Source organism: Natator depressus, chromosome 8 (assembly GCF_965152275.1).
Source record: "Natator depressus isolate rNatDep1 chromosome 8, rNatDep2.hap1, whole genome shotgun sequence".
NCBI lineage: Eukaryota > Metazoa > Chordata > Testudines > Cheloniidae > Natator > Natator depressus.
This window is the reverse complement of record NC_134241.1, coordinates 72,814,502-72,829,334: the sequence shown is the minus strand read 5'-3', so window position 1 is coordinate 72,829,334 and position 14,833 is coordinate 72,814,502. Positions and strand designations below refer to the sequence as shown.

Genomic DNA, 14,833 nt, shown 5'->3' with positions numbered 1-14,833 from the left:
AGATTGTCAGCCCTATTCTGCCCCAGGGTTGAGCCCATCATATTTACCTGTGCTCAAAAATTTACAAATCAGAGTCTGTATTTTATTTCTTTTTCTCCCTTCCTCATTAAGACCCCACCCCACCCCACCCCACCCAACCATACCCATACCCATCTCTTGTTTAATTCCAGCTAGCCTTATTTACCCCTTTTGCCTACACCCAGGAAGCTAGAGGCCCATCAAGGCCATTCCTAGAAATGCTGGGGAAGTAATTGACACACCCTTCAGCCTGGCCCCCATGACTGAAAATAACACCTTTGCATGATTTGTTAACTCAGTTAATAGGATTCTGAACCTATCATTAAGCTTAGATTGCTCAAGTCAAATCAACTTCTGATTATAATGCTTCTCAAAGGACCTGTCTGAGAATGTGTCATGTTACCTTTAGCTCTGGAAGTGAAAAGAACAGATATGGGCTATTACACAGCCATTGGCGTGTCACTGAGAAAGGGAACGTAAAAAACACTATTAGCTCTTTCTTTACCTAGCAAAATTGCACCGAACTTGCTCTTCGGTGCCTATGAGTGGCCTCAGTATAGTCCTAGAGAATGGAAGCTCTAGGACAACGAAATGGTACACAGCCATATTTTCAGAAGTGGCCACTCATTTTGGGTCCCTTTGTTGCAGGGCATCTGGACTGAAACACTTTGGATACCCCAAAATGGAAATCATTTTAGAAAATCTGCCCATCAGTCCCTCTGCTAGTTCAGGTGTGATAGTTTGTCATCATACCATAAAAAGGTGCAGGGGTGCTTTTATAATCTGAATTACAAAAGAGCATGGAGAGATCCCTTACATGAGAAAGTAGTATAATCCACAATGGTGCTGCTGCTGTGTTTGGACTGATTCCTGTAGAATACAGTGTTATATTTTTTTAAAGCGATAATTAAATCTGATTGGGAAGAAGCAGAGCAGGACAGTTGCATTCTCTTAGTATGACCATCTGAATTGTGATTCCTTCTGGCTACTGCCCATTACGCACAGGATCATATATAAACCTCTAACTAGAGCCTTCAGATTTAGGTACTATTATCTGGGGAATATTTGTAACATTCTGTTGTATTAGCAATCTTTAAATATAATTATAATTCTGGTTTTATTTTAAAGCTTTCTGCTCTGAATCCCCGTTACAGAGAAGTTCCATAGAATTTAATAGAAAATGATGATTCTATAGCATCTTTGAACCATCTTATATATTTTAGAGAATTACACAGTACCATGGATGGTCAAAAACCAATAGAAAGAAGATCATTCTCTGTTAAATTCTAAACATATTAGAGCAATTTCTCTAGAACCCCATTGGTTGATTCCCTATTAGATGCTAAAGGATTTTTCCAGAAATGAAGTGGTTCTGGGTCCATGATAGGCAACCATCTGAATGGCTTTTTAAATGTTTTTCTCTCGAGTGTGTGATGTAACTGCACCACACATAGAACAAGGTGGATAAGAGGAGGGGAAGAGGTAGGCTTCATAGCGACAGGACGCCTGGACAGTCTTTAGAACATAAGCTGCTCTGGGTAGTCTGTAAACTCCTGGGATGTTTGGAAAGCAGCTCGCACTTTATGGTTGCTCCCATGTATAAATAATACTAGTAATGAGGAGGAGGGCAGAGTGGTTTGGTTATTTATATAGACAATAGGGAGGGAAAGTTGATTTTGGTATTTGTCCTAAGAAAAAGGCAAAATAATGAAATAACCCATATGTTATATTAAATAAAAGAGGCAGGAGTTAAAGAAAAATGAAGCAAAGTGAAGTTTTAAAAAATAAACAAAAAGAGAGGAATAAAAATAAGAATTAAACTGGTAAAAACCAAATGACTATGAGTTAATTAAGAGAAAGGCAAAGAGCCCAGGGTTAAAAATAACAACAGGGAAGAGAATTTACAACGAATTATCACCTTGTGTTTTCATGCTCTCCCTGCCCCTCCCAGATACATCCATGGTTTGTATGTTATCTCATTAGGTGATAAACTCTTTGGGGCAGGCACCTGTCTGTTTTCATCTCTCTAACTGCCTAATGCATTTTGGGGGGGGGGGGGCAGGGGGAGAGGAGCTGTAGAAAGGGCTCTAATGCTTCACACTTCTGATATCATTGTGGCCACAAGTGATGCTAAAAAAGCTATTAACTTTTGTTTTTTATCTAAAGAAAAAGCATCAGTATTGTGCAGTGATGAATTTCCCAGAGCTAGTATTTCTTCCTAAATAAGAAGTAAAAGGAAAAGAGTCACTGAAATTGTGGTTTGTCTCAATGCAAAAATCATTTTGAGAATGAAACTGTTACACCTGCTAGATCTTTTAGAATCTACATAAACAGTAGCTTCTAGGGAAGGAAGTCCAGGGGTCTTTTTCCTGAGTTCCATTCTCAGCTCTTTTACCAACTCCCCATCTGACCTTGGGCAATTCACATGGGGCTTGATCCAATGCCCATTAAAGTCAGTGGAAACATTGACTTTTAGTGAGCTTTGGATCCAGTGGTTAAACTCAGGGTGGGATTTTAAAAAATATTCAGAACCCTGCTCCCTCTGAAGCCAATGGTAGGCGTTCTGAAATTCCCCCTGTGTGTGTGTCACTTGCCGCTTCTGTAAAATGGCAATGACGACATTTTTCTGTCTCCTGTGTATGTTTCCAGACTCAACTAATACTTTTAATAAAGCCTGTGGGGATCATCAGATGAAAGTTTCCCTATCAGAGTAAGGCATTTATTCTTCTGTCACTTTATTATTTTAAAACAAGTAAGGTGAAATAACTGAAATACCTTGTGATTTAAATCTCTCTGTCTTAGCACCCATAGCGTCTAAGCACTGATGATGATGCTCTGATATAGTCTCTCTCTAAGGATTTCCAGTGGTGCCCATCACCTAATAAATGTTCCAACCTTACCTCCAAATACTGATTAAACAAACGCAAAGCTTGGTCTGTGACATTGAAGATATTCCGCCAATCAAAGTCTGCCACACCCTCTTCGCGGTTCTCTGGACATCCATTATGGAGGAAGTTGATCACATCTTCAGCAGTTAAACCTTCAGCAACCAGCTGTCCATTCAAGAAGTGTCTCACTGTGGGGTTCTTCAGAGTGTTCTGGGAAGCACATCAGTTCTGATTTACTACATCGCTCTTTACGTGCTTTAGAACAAGCCCACTCTAGCTGGAAAGGTTTACATGCCATCCTATTGAGTCCCCAATTAACGGGAAAGCGTAGGCCACGGAGTTATGTCTGTAAAAAGGCATCTAAGAGGGAGAGTTACAAGCAACAGATCCTTGTTTGATCCTTAATTCTATTCCTCTTTACAAGGCTCGGAATACGTCTGAAACATCAGTTCCACATGCAGAGAAAACAGCTCTCAAACAAACACAGCAATTCTCAAATTCTCAAATGAATTGCTCTTTATATCTAAGCTATATGAGTTACCTAACCATTTGCTCTGGACTTTAGGAGACCCAGCATATTGATCCTTTTGCCGATGTAAACAGTAACTTTTGCAGAATCCTTCCTTGCAGGCCCCTATATAGGGGACTTTGCCAGAAGTGAGAGGACATGGCTACCGAGCTGCTATCCCCAGCTGCCAGAATGGACCTTGGGGCTAGGGGCAGCTGGGTGAAACTTGGAGCAGCCCTGAGACTGCTCTAAGTTGTGCAAGGGATCAAACCACCCCTGGCTGACCCAAAGATCAGGTGGGTATAAAAGAAGCATAATACCACCTTTTCCCTTTCATTTCCTGCACCAAGCAGAGCTTAGCTAGACCTGGGGATCAGGTCCAGTGTCTTCATAATGCATATCAGACAAGTCTGCAAAACAAACCCAGTGACCACAGACCCATATGTTCTTAGGAATCATAACATTGCTTCATGCAAAGGTTGTTCTTCCATCCAAACTTTCCAAGTTAACTCTCCTATCCCCTATGAAATAAGGAAGCTGAAGCGCTGCTCTAATCACAGTTCCCCAGCCAGGGCACAACATACTCGGATCATATTCATTTGCAGGCTGCTTTGAAAGAAGTGCCACAGCTGAGGTCCCACTTCTTCCCAGGCTTTGGTCAACAGTCTGAGGCGCTCAAGTTCTTCAAATGTGGAGTTTGCCTGAGGCATTAACAACCAGAAAGGAATATCAATATGTTAGAGAGATAACCCAAACACATACAGACCACTCAGAGTCAGATGCATGCAGTGATGCTGACCCTGATGATTTGTAGCAATATAAAGCTTACTAATGTAATTTAATTTAATTACAATAACTCAATAAACATGATAGAAGAGACATTATGGCAATGGAGTGTGACAGAAAGAGTGCGCCTCACAAAGGGCATTCCTTGAATTCTATTGGGCTCATCCAAGACACCCATAGCACATGTCTTCTGTGTGTTTAACAGAAGCAAGTGTGACTAGATAGATAAATCTATTTATATAACCCTCTTCCCTCAATTGCAATAATAGCTGCACACTTCATAAACATTTATTTTTTCTTAACATCCTGTGGAGGACAGAAATATTACTACCCAGTTTTACCAATGGAATCACAGAGAAGCTTGCCACAGCTTGCAGCAGAACTGAGATTTAAATACCAATCTCTTGAATTCCAGTCCAGTGTCTGAACCACAAGACCATCCTTCCTTTCCATTTGCCCCTGGAGCAGCCAGCCTGCCCCCTTCTCCACACCCCATATAATGTTCTGCTCTCTTCTCTGCCGTTTCTAATCAGTGTTAAAAAATGGGTCCAATACATTTCTTTTTCTGAGAAGAAAGTCGAAACTTTGTTCATCACCACTGAAAAAGACTTCTCAGGCCAAAGAATCTTCACAGAACTATGGGTAATTTCCCATTATCCTGTCTCACTTACAACTGGTTTTCCTTTGCCATCGAGATAGAATAGTTTCAGGCTTGCAAAGAGGTAGTGGGCCAAATTCTGATCTGGTATACACTAATATAATCCCACTGATGCCTAATTCCACTAGTGTGAGAGGAGACGCAGGCCCTCTCTTCCAATTACCCTTAAGTATAATCTTAACCTTGATGTCATTGGTTTGAAATCTCTGACTTTCAGGTCTCAGCGAATGTCACAATTTCTTCCTTCCTATGATTCATTCTAGACATCAAAGCAAAAAGAACTCTGTGAAGAAAAGGTCACGAGGGCAAAATGGTTGGGTTATTCTCTGAGGGGGACAGCTGGTTAAAAATACTAGTTGTGTATATATCAGAATTTCTTACATTCTTCAGTATTTGCCTTACAGCAGGAGAATCAGGAGCAAAGAGGATTTTTCCCATCAGCAGGGGCTTCACAGCACTCCAGGCTATTTTGGTTAAAGGGTTTGATTCCATGCTCTGGATCAATGCATTACAAAAGGGTGCTACAGGAAAAAATTAGGACAGATGTTATGTAACCATACCCATGCTCTATTGTTTATAACATCCTGCAGGCTTCAGTCTGCCCAAATCACAAATGCAAACCGCTTTGACTCTGGGGTCTGAACAGGCTACTATATGCTGTACCTAAATAGATACACAGTAGCTGAAAAGCAACACAACAGCGTGGGATCTCAAATACATCTTTACCCAGGGGAAACAAGTGGCAAAGTTTGCTGAGTAGATTTTAGGGCTGCAAAACAAAGACAGGTTTCAGAGTAGCAGCCGTGTTAGTCTGTATTCGCAAAAAGAAAAGGAGTACTTGTGGCACCTTAGAGACTAACCAATTTATTTGAGCATAAGCTTTCGTGAGCTACAGCTCACTTCATCGGATGCATCTAAGGTGCCACTAGTACTCCTTTTCTTAAAACAAAGACACGAAGCAGTTTTGAAGCTGAGACACAGTGAATTTCAATATTTGCTAGTTTTCATTCATAGGACATTTTGGATGGCAGGAAACTAGAGAACCCATTTGTATCCCCTCTCTCTTTTCTTAACATCTATAGTTTTTTCTCCAATGATCTACCTTCTTGTATGGTTGTTGATATTGTATGTAGTTATTTCTATGCCTGCCCATGGTAGTTTAATTCACACATGGTACTAACAGGAGGTGAGTTCAAACTAAAAGCCCTGGGACTGAACATCCTGAACTCTGGAAAAGTTTGCAACTGGATCCTAAGATATAACTCAGTATTAAACTCTCTGTGTAAAGAATTTCCATCTTATTCTTGCATTTAGAACAGTCATTTAGCTGGATAGCATTTCTTTCATCTGTTCCCTAACCGAGGAAGCAGAGTATTGGGCATGTGTCGACAGATCTATAATCCTTGGTGGCTATACATTCATAGAGAGAAAGGGGAGTTAAATGGCAGCAGGGTTTAGGATAAAATACAGGAAGCATCCTACAGCAGCGGAGCTCAGACCCTAGGGTGTAACTGACCCAATAACAATATCTATCGCTACGTGTTCCATGTTCTATGGGACAAAAAGATACCCAGCACCAGTTATGATACAGCTGTTAAGGCACAGCAGAAATAGAAAGGGCTCATATACAAGCAATGAAAAATGTTTAGGGGCATGGAAAGACTTCAGTATAAGGAAAGACTGTAAAGATTGGGAAAATTTAGACAGGAGGCAAACAGGAGGGGGCCTAATGGATATAAAATAATGAATTGTAGAGAAGGTAAAAAAATAGATGTCTCTATTTACCCTCTCTCATAATACAAAAGCAAGGGGACAGTCAATGCAAGTGACAGGCAACAAATTTAAAACTGATACATAGAAATACTTTTTATATGATACTGTGGAACTCATTGCCACAATATATGATTAAGGCCAGGAGTTTATTTATCTGCATAACAAGGATATCCACAGTACACTACACAGGATTATTTTTTTTAAAAAAAAGAAGATATGTGCTTGCAGTCATAAATCAACCATTAACTGATGGACTTAAGAAAATTCCCTTTTGGGCAGGTTATTCCAGAATTGTTCACCAAGAGGTCCTGCCTACTGTCAGAAACAGATACTGGACCCAGTACACCAATAATCTGGATTTAATATGGCATTTCTTACATTCCTATATTGTAAATGAAAGTGTGCCTCGGTCAGATCTATCATCATAGGATTTCCTGTTTCCAGTTCCCAAATGTGAAGGGTAACCATCCAGGCACTAATTGTTCAAATCAACTGCTTAAAAACACCACTCTGTAGTGCTATAGCCAGCCCCAAAGACTTAAGTGTATGCAGGAGTTGATGGGAAAACTTACTGGTTGTATTGTCATAAAAATAAATGGATTCCTTCTTGGTGGAGTCAACCCCTAGGAAGGCTTTGTAGTTATTATCTTCATACCAGTTGAAGGAGAATATTCTGGAACCACTTCCCTCTGGATAGCCACAGAGAAGACTAGACAAGGCGCTCATCAGGTGGCTGAAGGATTCTGGCCCTCCACCTTGTACAAACGGTTGCAGAACCAACAAAAGGTCCTGAATGCTTGGCCTCCTGGCTAGCTGTAGCAAAACAAGACTTCTTTATTAACAGCAACCCTCCACAAGAAAACCAGAATGGGTAGGACTTGATTGTCCAGCCCTCCTGGTGGTGAACAGTGGGACCTGAAGGTGCCTTCTCTTTTTTTATCCCACACTGGCAACAAGACAGTTTTGGTGCTTGTGCTCTTCTGCCTGACTGAAAAAGGCTGTAATGGTTCATAGCCATTGAAGTTTACACCCATATTTATGGTGGGGAAAGAGACTAAGGATGTATTTTCCAGAGATCATCACTCCTTGACCATTCCACTGATGTAGTCTGGATTCTTTCAGATAAATCAGATGTTTGTGAGACAAACTGATGGCTCAAACAAGGGCAGAGGAGCGCTGTGCACTGCCAAAAACGGGTGATTCAGTTCATTATCAGATTGCTTACCTCTCGCACTGCTTGAGACACATTAGACAGCACTCTCCCCCAGGATCTCAGGTCAACACCTTGCGCCTTACTGTCTAGAACAGTGGGAAGCTGTGATTAAATTAAAAATAGAGAAGAAATGAGTCCAGTGTCAACCGGACAATGGTGTCTACTACCCAGTTACACTACGGGGAACGGAAAGCTCTGTCTAAAGGGCTGTAGATTCTCCTTTAGCTCAAGTGGTAGGAGTCTGTTTTTGAGCAGAAGGTTCAAAGTTCTGTCCCAGCTATTGACTGTAAAATCCCGGAGGGCTACAATTTATTTACAATTGGGATGTGGGGGGGAAAGGAGTCTGAGTAAAGTAACTAACTGCTCTAACTCTCAATGGGATGAAATGGCCATGGGGCACTGAAAACACAACTGGAGATTTATGTGGTGCATGGTAGTCCTGGCTTCATCCCTTTCCTCAGCTATACCAGCAACAAGTATGGGGAATGGCTTAAAAGCCCTTGTGTCAGGTGCTTTGCATCGGGGTTATCCTCCTGGACCCATAAAAATGGGTTTTTAGGCCAGATTATGCCAGTGATGTGGCTCTGTTTTCTTTAGGATTACAACAAAATATAAAGCTGGTCTTTTAAATTAACTATTACATTTTATAATCAGGCTGTCTCTTAAAAAGGTTCCTTTGGAACTGCATGTCTATACTGCTTTCCGACCCTATGCTCTTTCTACCTTTCAGATGGCAGTAGTTAAGAAAGCAGAAGAAGCTGCACTCTGCAGATAACTAACAGGAAATCACAAAAGTAGCAGTTTCATGGAAAGCACATGCTTGTACCTTAACATGTCAGTTACATTGAATGGAGGAGCTTGCTAAAAAAATTGCCTCAGATTATGTTTTCACTTTCCCCTGATGCCTCCAAGAGCCTAAAAATGGATACAACTCTGAAAGGCCAGAGAGCAGCCTTTTCTTCTTTAAAAGATTTTGCAACACTGAACAGAAATCAGTGTACGCAACAAAAAGCTAGCAAAGTTCCTCCTAAGCAAACAGAAAAGACCCCAGGATAAATACCCTACATGGAAACAGCTTTCATTAGCCAGAGGAGAAAGGAAGAGAAATTGTCACCTCCTCCTCCATAGTACACAGAGCAATGCATGTGTGTGCTAATTACTGTTTTTAAATATTTCCAGCATGATGCATCTGATACGATTCATATATCACAGAAAGCCTTCTAAATAGATGTGCTCTGGAATAACTGAATGATTCACTAGGAGGAAAATTCTTCCCCACTGACATCCTCCTACATTACCACAGCATGGGGCTGAGACAGGACTGGTGGGGAGCAGGGCATGTGCAGGCAGTGAGCTTCTCCCACCCCAAATATCATAAAGCACAGTTCTATAGCAGCTTACTGAACCCCAATGTACTAGGAGTTGCAGCACAGAGTGGGATGGAAATTTGTCCAAACATTTTCAGTTTCACTGGGAGAGAAGGTGACATCATTAGAAAATGGAGCCCTTCAGAATGGAAGGGATTCTTTGAGCCAATACAGGGCCCAATTCTGGAAACCTTACTCCCAATGGGCTGGCTGACTCTGCACTGCCTTGCACTCTGCAGTCATTTACTTCTGTGCAAAGTGAGTGTGAAAATGCAAAGCGGCAGCGCTTTGAAGTGTGAGTGTGGTCGCCCGCGAGCACTGGGAGAGAGCTCTCCCAGGGCTCCTGGTAATCCACCCCCATGAGGAGATTGGCTCCCAGCTCTCGAAGCCTGTTTACACTAGTGCTTTAAAGTGCTCTGACTTGCTGTGCTCAGGGGGGTGATTTTTCACCCCCCGAGCCAGCAAGTTAGAGCACAATAAAATGTAAGTGTAGCCAAGCCGTTAGATATGTGGTGGGTTATGTTGTACAAGTGTAACCACATGGCCATATGATACAGAGTGGCCTAAGGCAGTGAAGACAAACAGAGCCAGTGTCAAACTCACAGATATTCTTAATCCAAGTGGTTCCATGTTAATCCACTTGATACTGCATTGAGCAAGACTGAGTACACATGAAGCAGGTGAAGAAACACTTGATCAGGGTGGATTTTTGTATTTCAGTGAGCAACTGATTCTGCATTGAGTAAAATTGTAATTCCCCCCTGAGCTGTGTTAAGATATTAAATAACTTTATCTTTGTGTTTATACTTCATATAACTCGAGCATCTGAAATGGAGAAAACATGACAACTACCCAACCAGCTGCAATAACAGCAATGCTCTGGAAAGAGGCTCAGTTTCCTCACTGCAGCGAAACAAGCCCAGATAGCAAAGGAAGGGATCTTATTACTCTGCATCCATTTTACTATCAGAACTGTGATTTGCTTTCATTGCCACCAGCAAGCCACAGGGTTGTGTAGACACATGCATGTGTGTGTTAATACATACACACCCCTCAATTTTAATGTTCACAGATTTAAACAATAAACGTGTAAGTGGAATCAATTCCAGGGCAGCAAAGAAGCGCATTTCAAAAGTACCTGTGGCAAAGAATGTTTGTTTATTACACAGAATCACTCTGTGCGGCTAAACAATGTTGAGATGGGCTTTGACTTGAAGAGGGACTTTTACACTTGAGAAAACTCAGATATATTAGACAGACTTATTATTTAATGTTTATATTGCTGGCGAGCAGGGAGACCTCAACCCAGAAGTAGAGATTTAGTCAGGGATATTTTTGGTAAAAGTCATGGACAGGTCACAGGCTGTGAATTTTTATTTATTGCCCGTGACCTGTCCATGACTTTTACCAAAATTACCTGTGACTAAATCTTAGCCTTACTTATAACCAGTAACCTAATTATCTGCCCTAGCAAAAATGTAAATGTCTGCTTAGAACATGGGTGCTATAATGCAAAGAAAATCCTTGAAGTAGAATACCAGAAACAACACACGCCAGGCAGATTTGTGTTAGTACTCACCAGCTGGAAAAGCTTAAAGAAATCAACATTTGCGTACAAGGAGTCTTCTATTTGCTGTAGGTTCTCCTGGGAAAGGGCACACATTGCATTGTACACAGCATGCATACCCCTTTGGCTGCTGAAGATAATGAAGCGGTTGAGTAGGGTCTGGCTACAGGCGATGTCCTTCAGAGTCAAGTCAGGGACTCCATAGGCAAACTGCAGCCAAAAGCAATTCACTTTTATCATTGTGGAACCTTCAGGCTTTTCAATAAGAACTAGAGACAATACTAATGCCTTGGTGGTTACAATTAGACCCTACCAATGCCTTCATGGACTGTAGGGTGACACAGCCATCTGAAGCCACAGCCCTCGAGTGACCGCCAATTGATGTCATGTGTAATCACCTCCCCAGACAAGGCTTTTCTCCTCTCACTGGGGAATCCAAGTTGTTTTCAGAGACAGAAGTATTCTTGCCCCTCCCCACCACCTCAAGAAGGGCCTGTGTCATATCCAGTCATCCTGCTGGCTAAGGAGGAATGAATGTGGCTCCCACGTGTGTGTCAGTGTTGCCCCGGAACCTGCCAAACATGCCATGTGGCTCTACCTTTGGTATGGGTCAAGCATGCTCCTAACCCTGGCTGACCAGAGAGCAAAGGGCCAACCCTATTCTGATTCTCAAACCTCCAATGACAACGAAGGTCTGGTCTACACACATATTTTGTACCACTGTAATTATTTCAGTTAGGGGTGACTTTTTACCAAAATAGTTATAGTGGTACAAGTCCTAGTGTGGCTGCAGTTATACTGGTTCCTTATGCAGATATAGGTTATTGTGTGCATACAAGGAGGGTTGTGCTACTTTAACTGTGCCAGTACATTAAAGCATCACAACTTGTGTGTGTAAACAAGGCTGTAGGGAATGTGTCAAATGACACAATTAAAACAACATTCACATATGAAATACAGCACACAACTAAAATTAATATTTTAAATGACTGCTTATATTTTGAGTGTGTGTGCAATTCAAGTTATTAGACAATGCGATACCCATAGCTAGGCCTGGCATCACACAGGATCTAAGGAGACATTCCCCCCCACCCCGATCTTCAAGGGCCCCCAAATTATTGTCAGAAAGGCCAAAATATGTGCAGTATGTACAATCCTCATCCATGATATAAACTATAAATCACAGCAAAATCCTGACACAGTAGCCAAATTTTACTTTTTTAAACTCTTAAAATCCAAGATTTTCCCCTGGGGCCTAACTAGTTCCTACACACCTTGAAGGTTGTTTGTTTTTTTAAATAGGAATATCCAGAGGCCCCCCCAAATACCCAATTCCCCTCCCACCGCCCCAAATGGGACCCTAGAACTGGCCCTGCCCATCGCACTATGGGAAGGATAGGCTCTCGCCCTCTAAGGGAACTGTGCTGGGATAAGCACAGTTCCCTCTAAGGGAACTGTGCTGGGATAAGCACACTCTGCAATGGCACTGCTTCAGGCTAATCTGCAGCAGTGATAATCTCGTCATTAGATGATCAATCTTCAAAAGTTAAATATGACAGATCAATGGAGTGTGGCCTGTGACTGTGCCATGTGATGTCCCCTAGGGGTGATCTGCTGTTGCAAAGTTACTTTATACTGATGCCTAAACTCATTAACACTATGCGAGCCAGATTCTAAGGACTCATGGCTATATTATTAGCACAACTCTGATAGTAAGGGAGAGGATAGAAAGCAACAGAAGACATGTCAATACTGACTGGACTTTTAAGTTTGGTTTGTGTTTTTCAGGCAAAATCCAAAGAGGGATGGGTGAGAACAAGTTAAAAGTTGGATTGTTCCGGTTTGACTGAATTAACCCACTGTGGTGAAGGCATTTGCTCAAAGCTTGGGAAGCACAGACAGCATTTTTGAATGTGGACACAAGAGCTATATCTACACTACATTGTAAACCCGGGTTTGTGGGACCTGTGCTTGTGGAGACAGTGTTTCCAAGTCCATGCTTAAGTGTCCACACTGCATTGAAAACTTGGGTATACAATTGCTGGACCTGGGTCTCACAACCAAGCTAACGCATTATACTGCACTACTACTGACTTGGGTCTGTGGCTTGAGCTATGTCCACACTACAAGATGACAGGGCTTGGACAGAAGTCACAGTGGGACTCCCCGCCACTCCAGTCAATCCTGTTCTGAGAAGTTGACGACCCGAGTCAGAAGATTTGTGTGTGTACGGTAGCGGGGGTTTGGGCTCAAACCTGAGTCTAAGCCCCAGTTTACAAGGCAGTGTAGATGTATTCAAAGTGTTTCACAAGTGCTCCAGATGCCTGGCTTGGGGTTGGCAATACCTAAGTTCCAGGCTCAAAGTGAGCTGCACTGATGGCTTGTAAGAATGCTTTGTTTGGATTTGTAAAGCAAGTGAGGAAACCATGACGTGGATGTTACTGATAGGGATTCATCGCAGAACAGCAAGAGGTTATTTTATTTACACAATGTAGCTGCCCTGTGAGACTGCCCAGGAACAGAAGAGGTTAGAAAAACACCCAGTCTCCACCCTTTTAAGTTGTTCTACAATGTGGGCTGTAGCCAACCTTTTCTAAGCTGCTTATCTTTTTCTGTGCTGCAACCCAAAAGCAACTCTTTAGAGGAAAACTCTACTAATTTTATCAGTGTCACTGTTTAGCCAGAACATGCAAGCTGAAGTACAAACTATTTTTCAACTAGCAGGCTTTTTGATCAGTTTTTGCTTTCATTTCAGTGTGTCATTTCCTGCACACCCAGCATGGTAGGAGGTTGGAGCTAGAGCAGCAGCTAGCTGTTTGCCAAGGAGTGAGACTCTTGTTAACAAGTTTCTTTGAGGTTGGAGGAAAGAGAGGGAGAGATTGCGTTTAACTATGTATATGCGTAAAAGATCCAGATCTGGAATAGCAGAAGATCCTTGAGAGGACATATGGTCTTGTGATTAAGCCTCTGTAGCAAGACTCAGAAGATCTGTATTCTAGTCCTGGCTCTACCCCCTTCTCCAGCAGGGGCAAGTTACATGGGCTGCATTTTTCAAAGGGGCCTATGGGAGTGAGGCATGCAATTCCCACTGAAAGTCACTCCCACAGGCCCTTTGAAAATTACAGCCTTAGGCCAGGTCTACACTAGAGACCTATATAACTAAGTCGCTCAGGGGTGTGAAAAATCCACGCCTCTGAGCGACATAGTTATACCAGCCTAACACCCCATGTAGGCAGGGCTACATCAATGGGAGAGCTTCTCCTGTCAATGTAGCTACCACCTCTTGGAGAGGTGGATTAACTACACTGATGGAAGAAGTTCTCCCATTGGCATAGGAGCGTCTTCTCTTACATGATACAGAGGTGCAGCTGCATTGGTGCAGCTGCGCAGAAGCAGCAATTTAAGTGTAGACCTGCCCTTAATCTCCCTGTGTCTCAGCTCACGATGGGTGAAGTGTGGCTAATACATGCTCTACCTCACAGGGTGAAATTAACCTTTGTAAGATGAGCGGCTGCTACAGTGACTAGTGCCAAAAGCCTAGAAATAAACTGTACCCATGGAAATCTACAATGACTGTCAACAGAGCTTGTTGAAATTCAGAATGTTTTCTGCAAAACATTTTCGTTTCTTCTAACTGGCATTTTCCAATTAAAAAGTATTTGGTTGGAAAATTCCTGACCAGTGCTCATGGTCAACAACAGGTTTCCTTTGGCTCTTCCTCAGCTGGTGTTAAAAATGGTTCGGATTCTGATGTAGAAAGAGCCAAACTTTTCACAACACCATTACAGAAAGCATGACAGATATCCACGTTACAGGAAGTCAGGATCATGCTTTCTGCAGCTGTGTTGAAAATATTTTGGCCCTGTATATAGCCAAACTGTTTTCAATACTAGATAAGGAAAGGCACCTGGGAACCCACTACTAACAACCAGTCAACAATGGGTCATTTCCTTAGGATAGCAGACCTAGGAGGGGGATGAGGAGTGAAAGAAAATGTGAAGTGAGCCCCAACGGGGACCTTTTCTGTATTTTTACTTCAGAAGCACTAGAGAGAC

The 14,833-nt window shown here is 42.2% G+C and overlaps 1 protein-coding gene across 1 annotated transcript in view; it reads right to left on the bottom strand.

Moving 5' to 3' along the window:
* Positions 1–14,833, bottom strand: part of ABCA4 (ATP binding cassette subfamily A member 4) — a 104,614-nt gene that overhangs the window by 73,315 nt on the left and 16,466 nt on the right. The window contains exons 6-11 of the mRNA XM_074961300.1: positions 10,791–10,988; positions 7,857–7,946; positions 7,204–7,444; positions 5,240–5,379; positions 3,999–4,115; positions 2,919–3,116 (exon numbers count right to left, since the gene is read on the bottom strand). Coding sequence (XP_074817401.1) covers positions 2,919–3,116; positions 3,999–4,115; positions 5,240–5,379; positions 7,204–7,444; positions 7,857–7,946; positions 10,791–10,988 — 984 coding nt within the window. The remainder of the gene's footprint in view (positions 1–2,918; positions 3,117–3,998; positions 4,116–5,239; positions 5,380–7,203; positions 7,445–7,856; positions 7,947–10,790; positions 10,989–14,833) is intronic.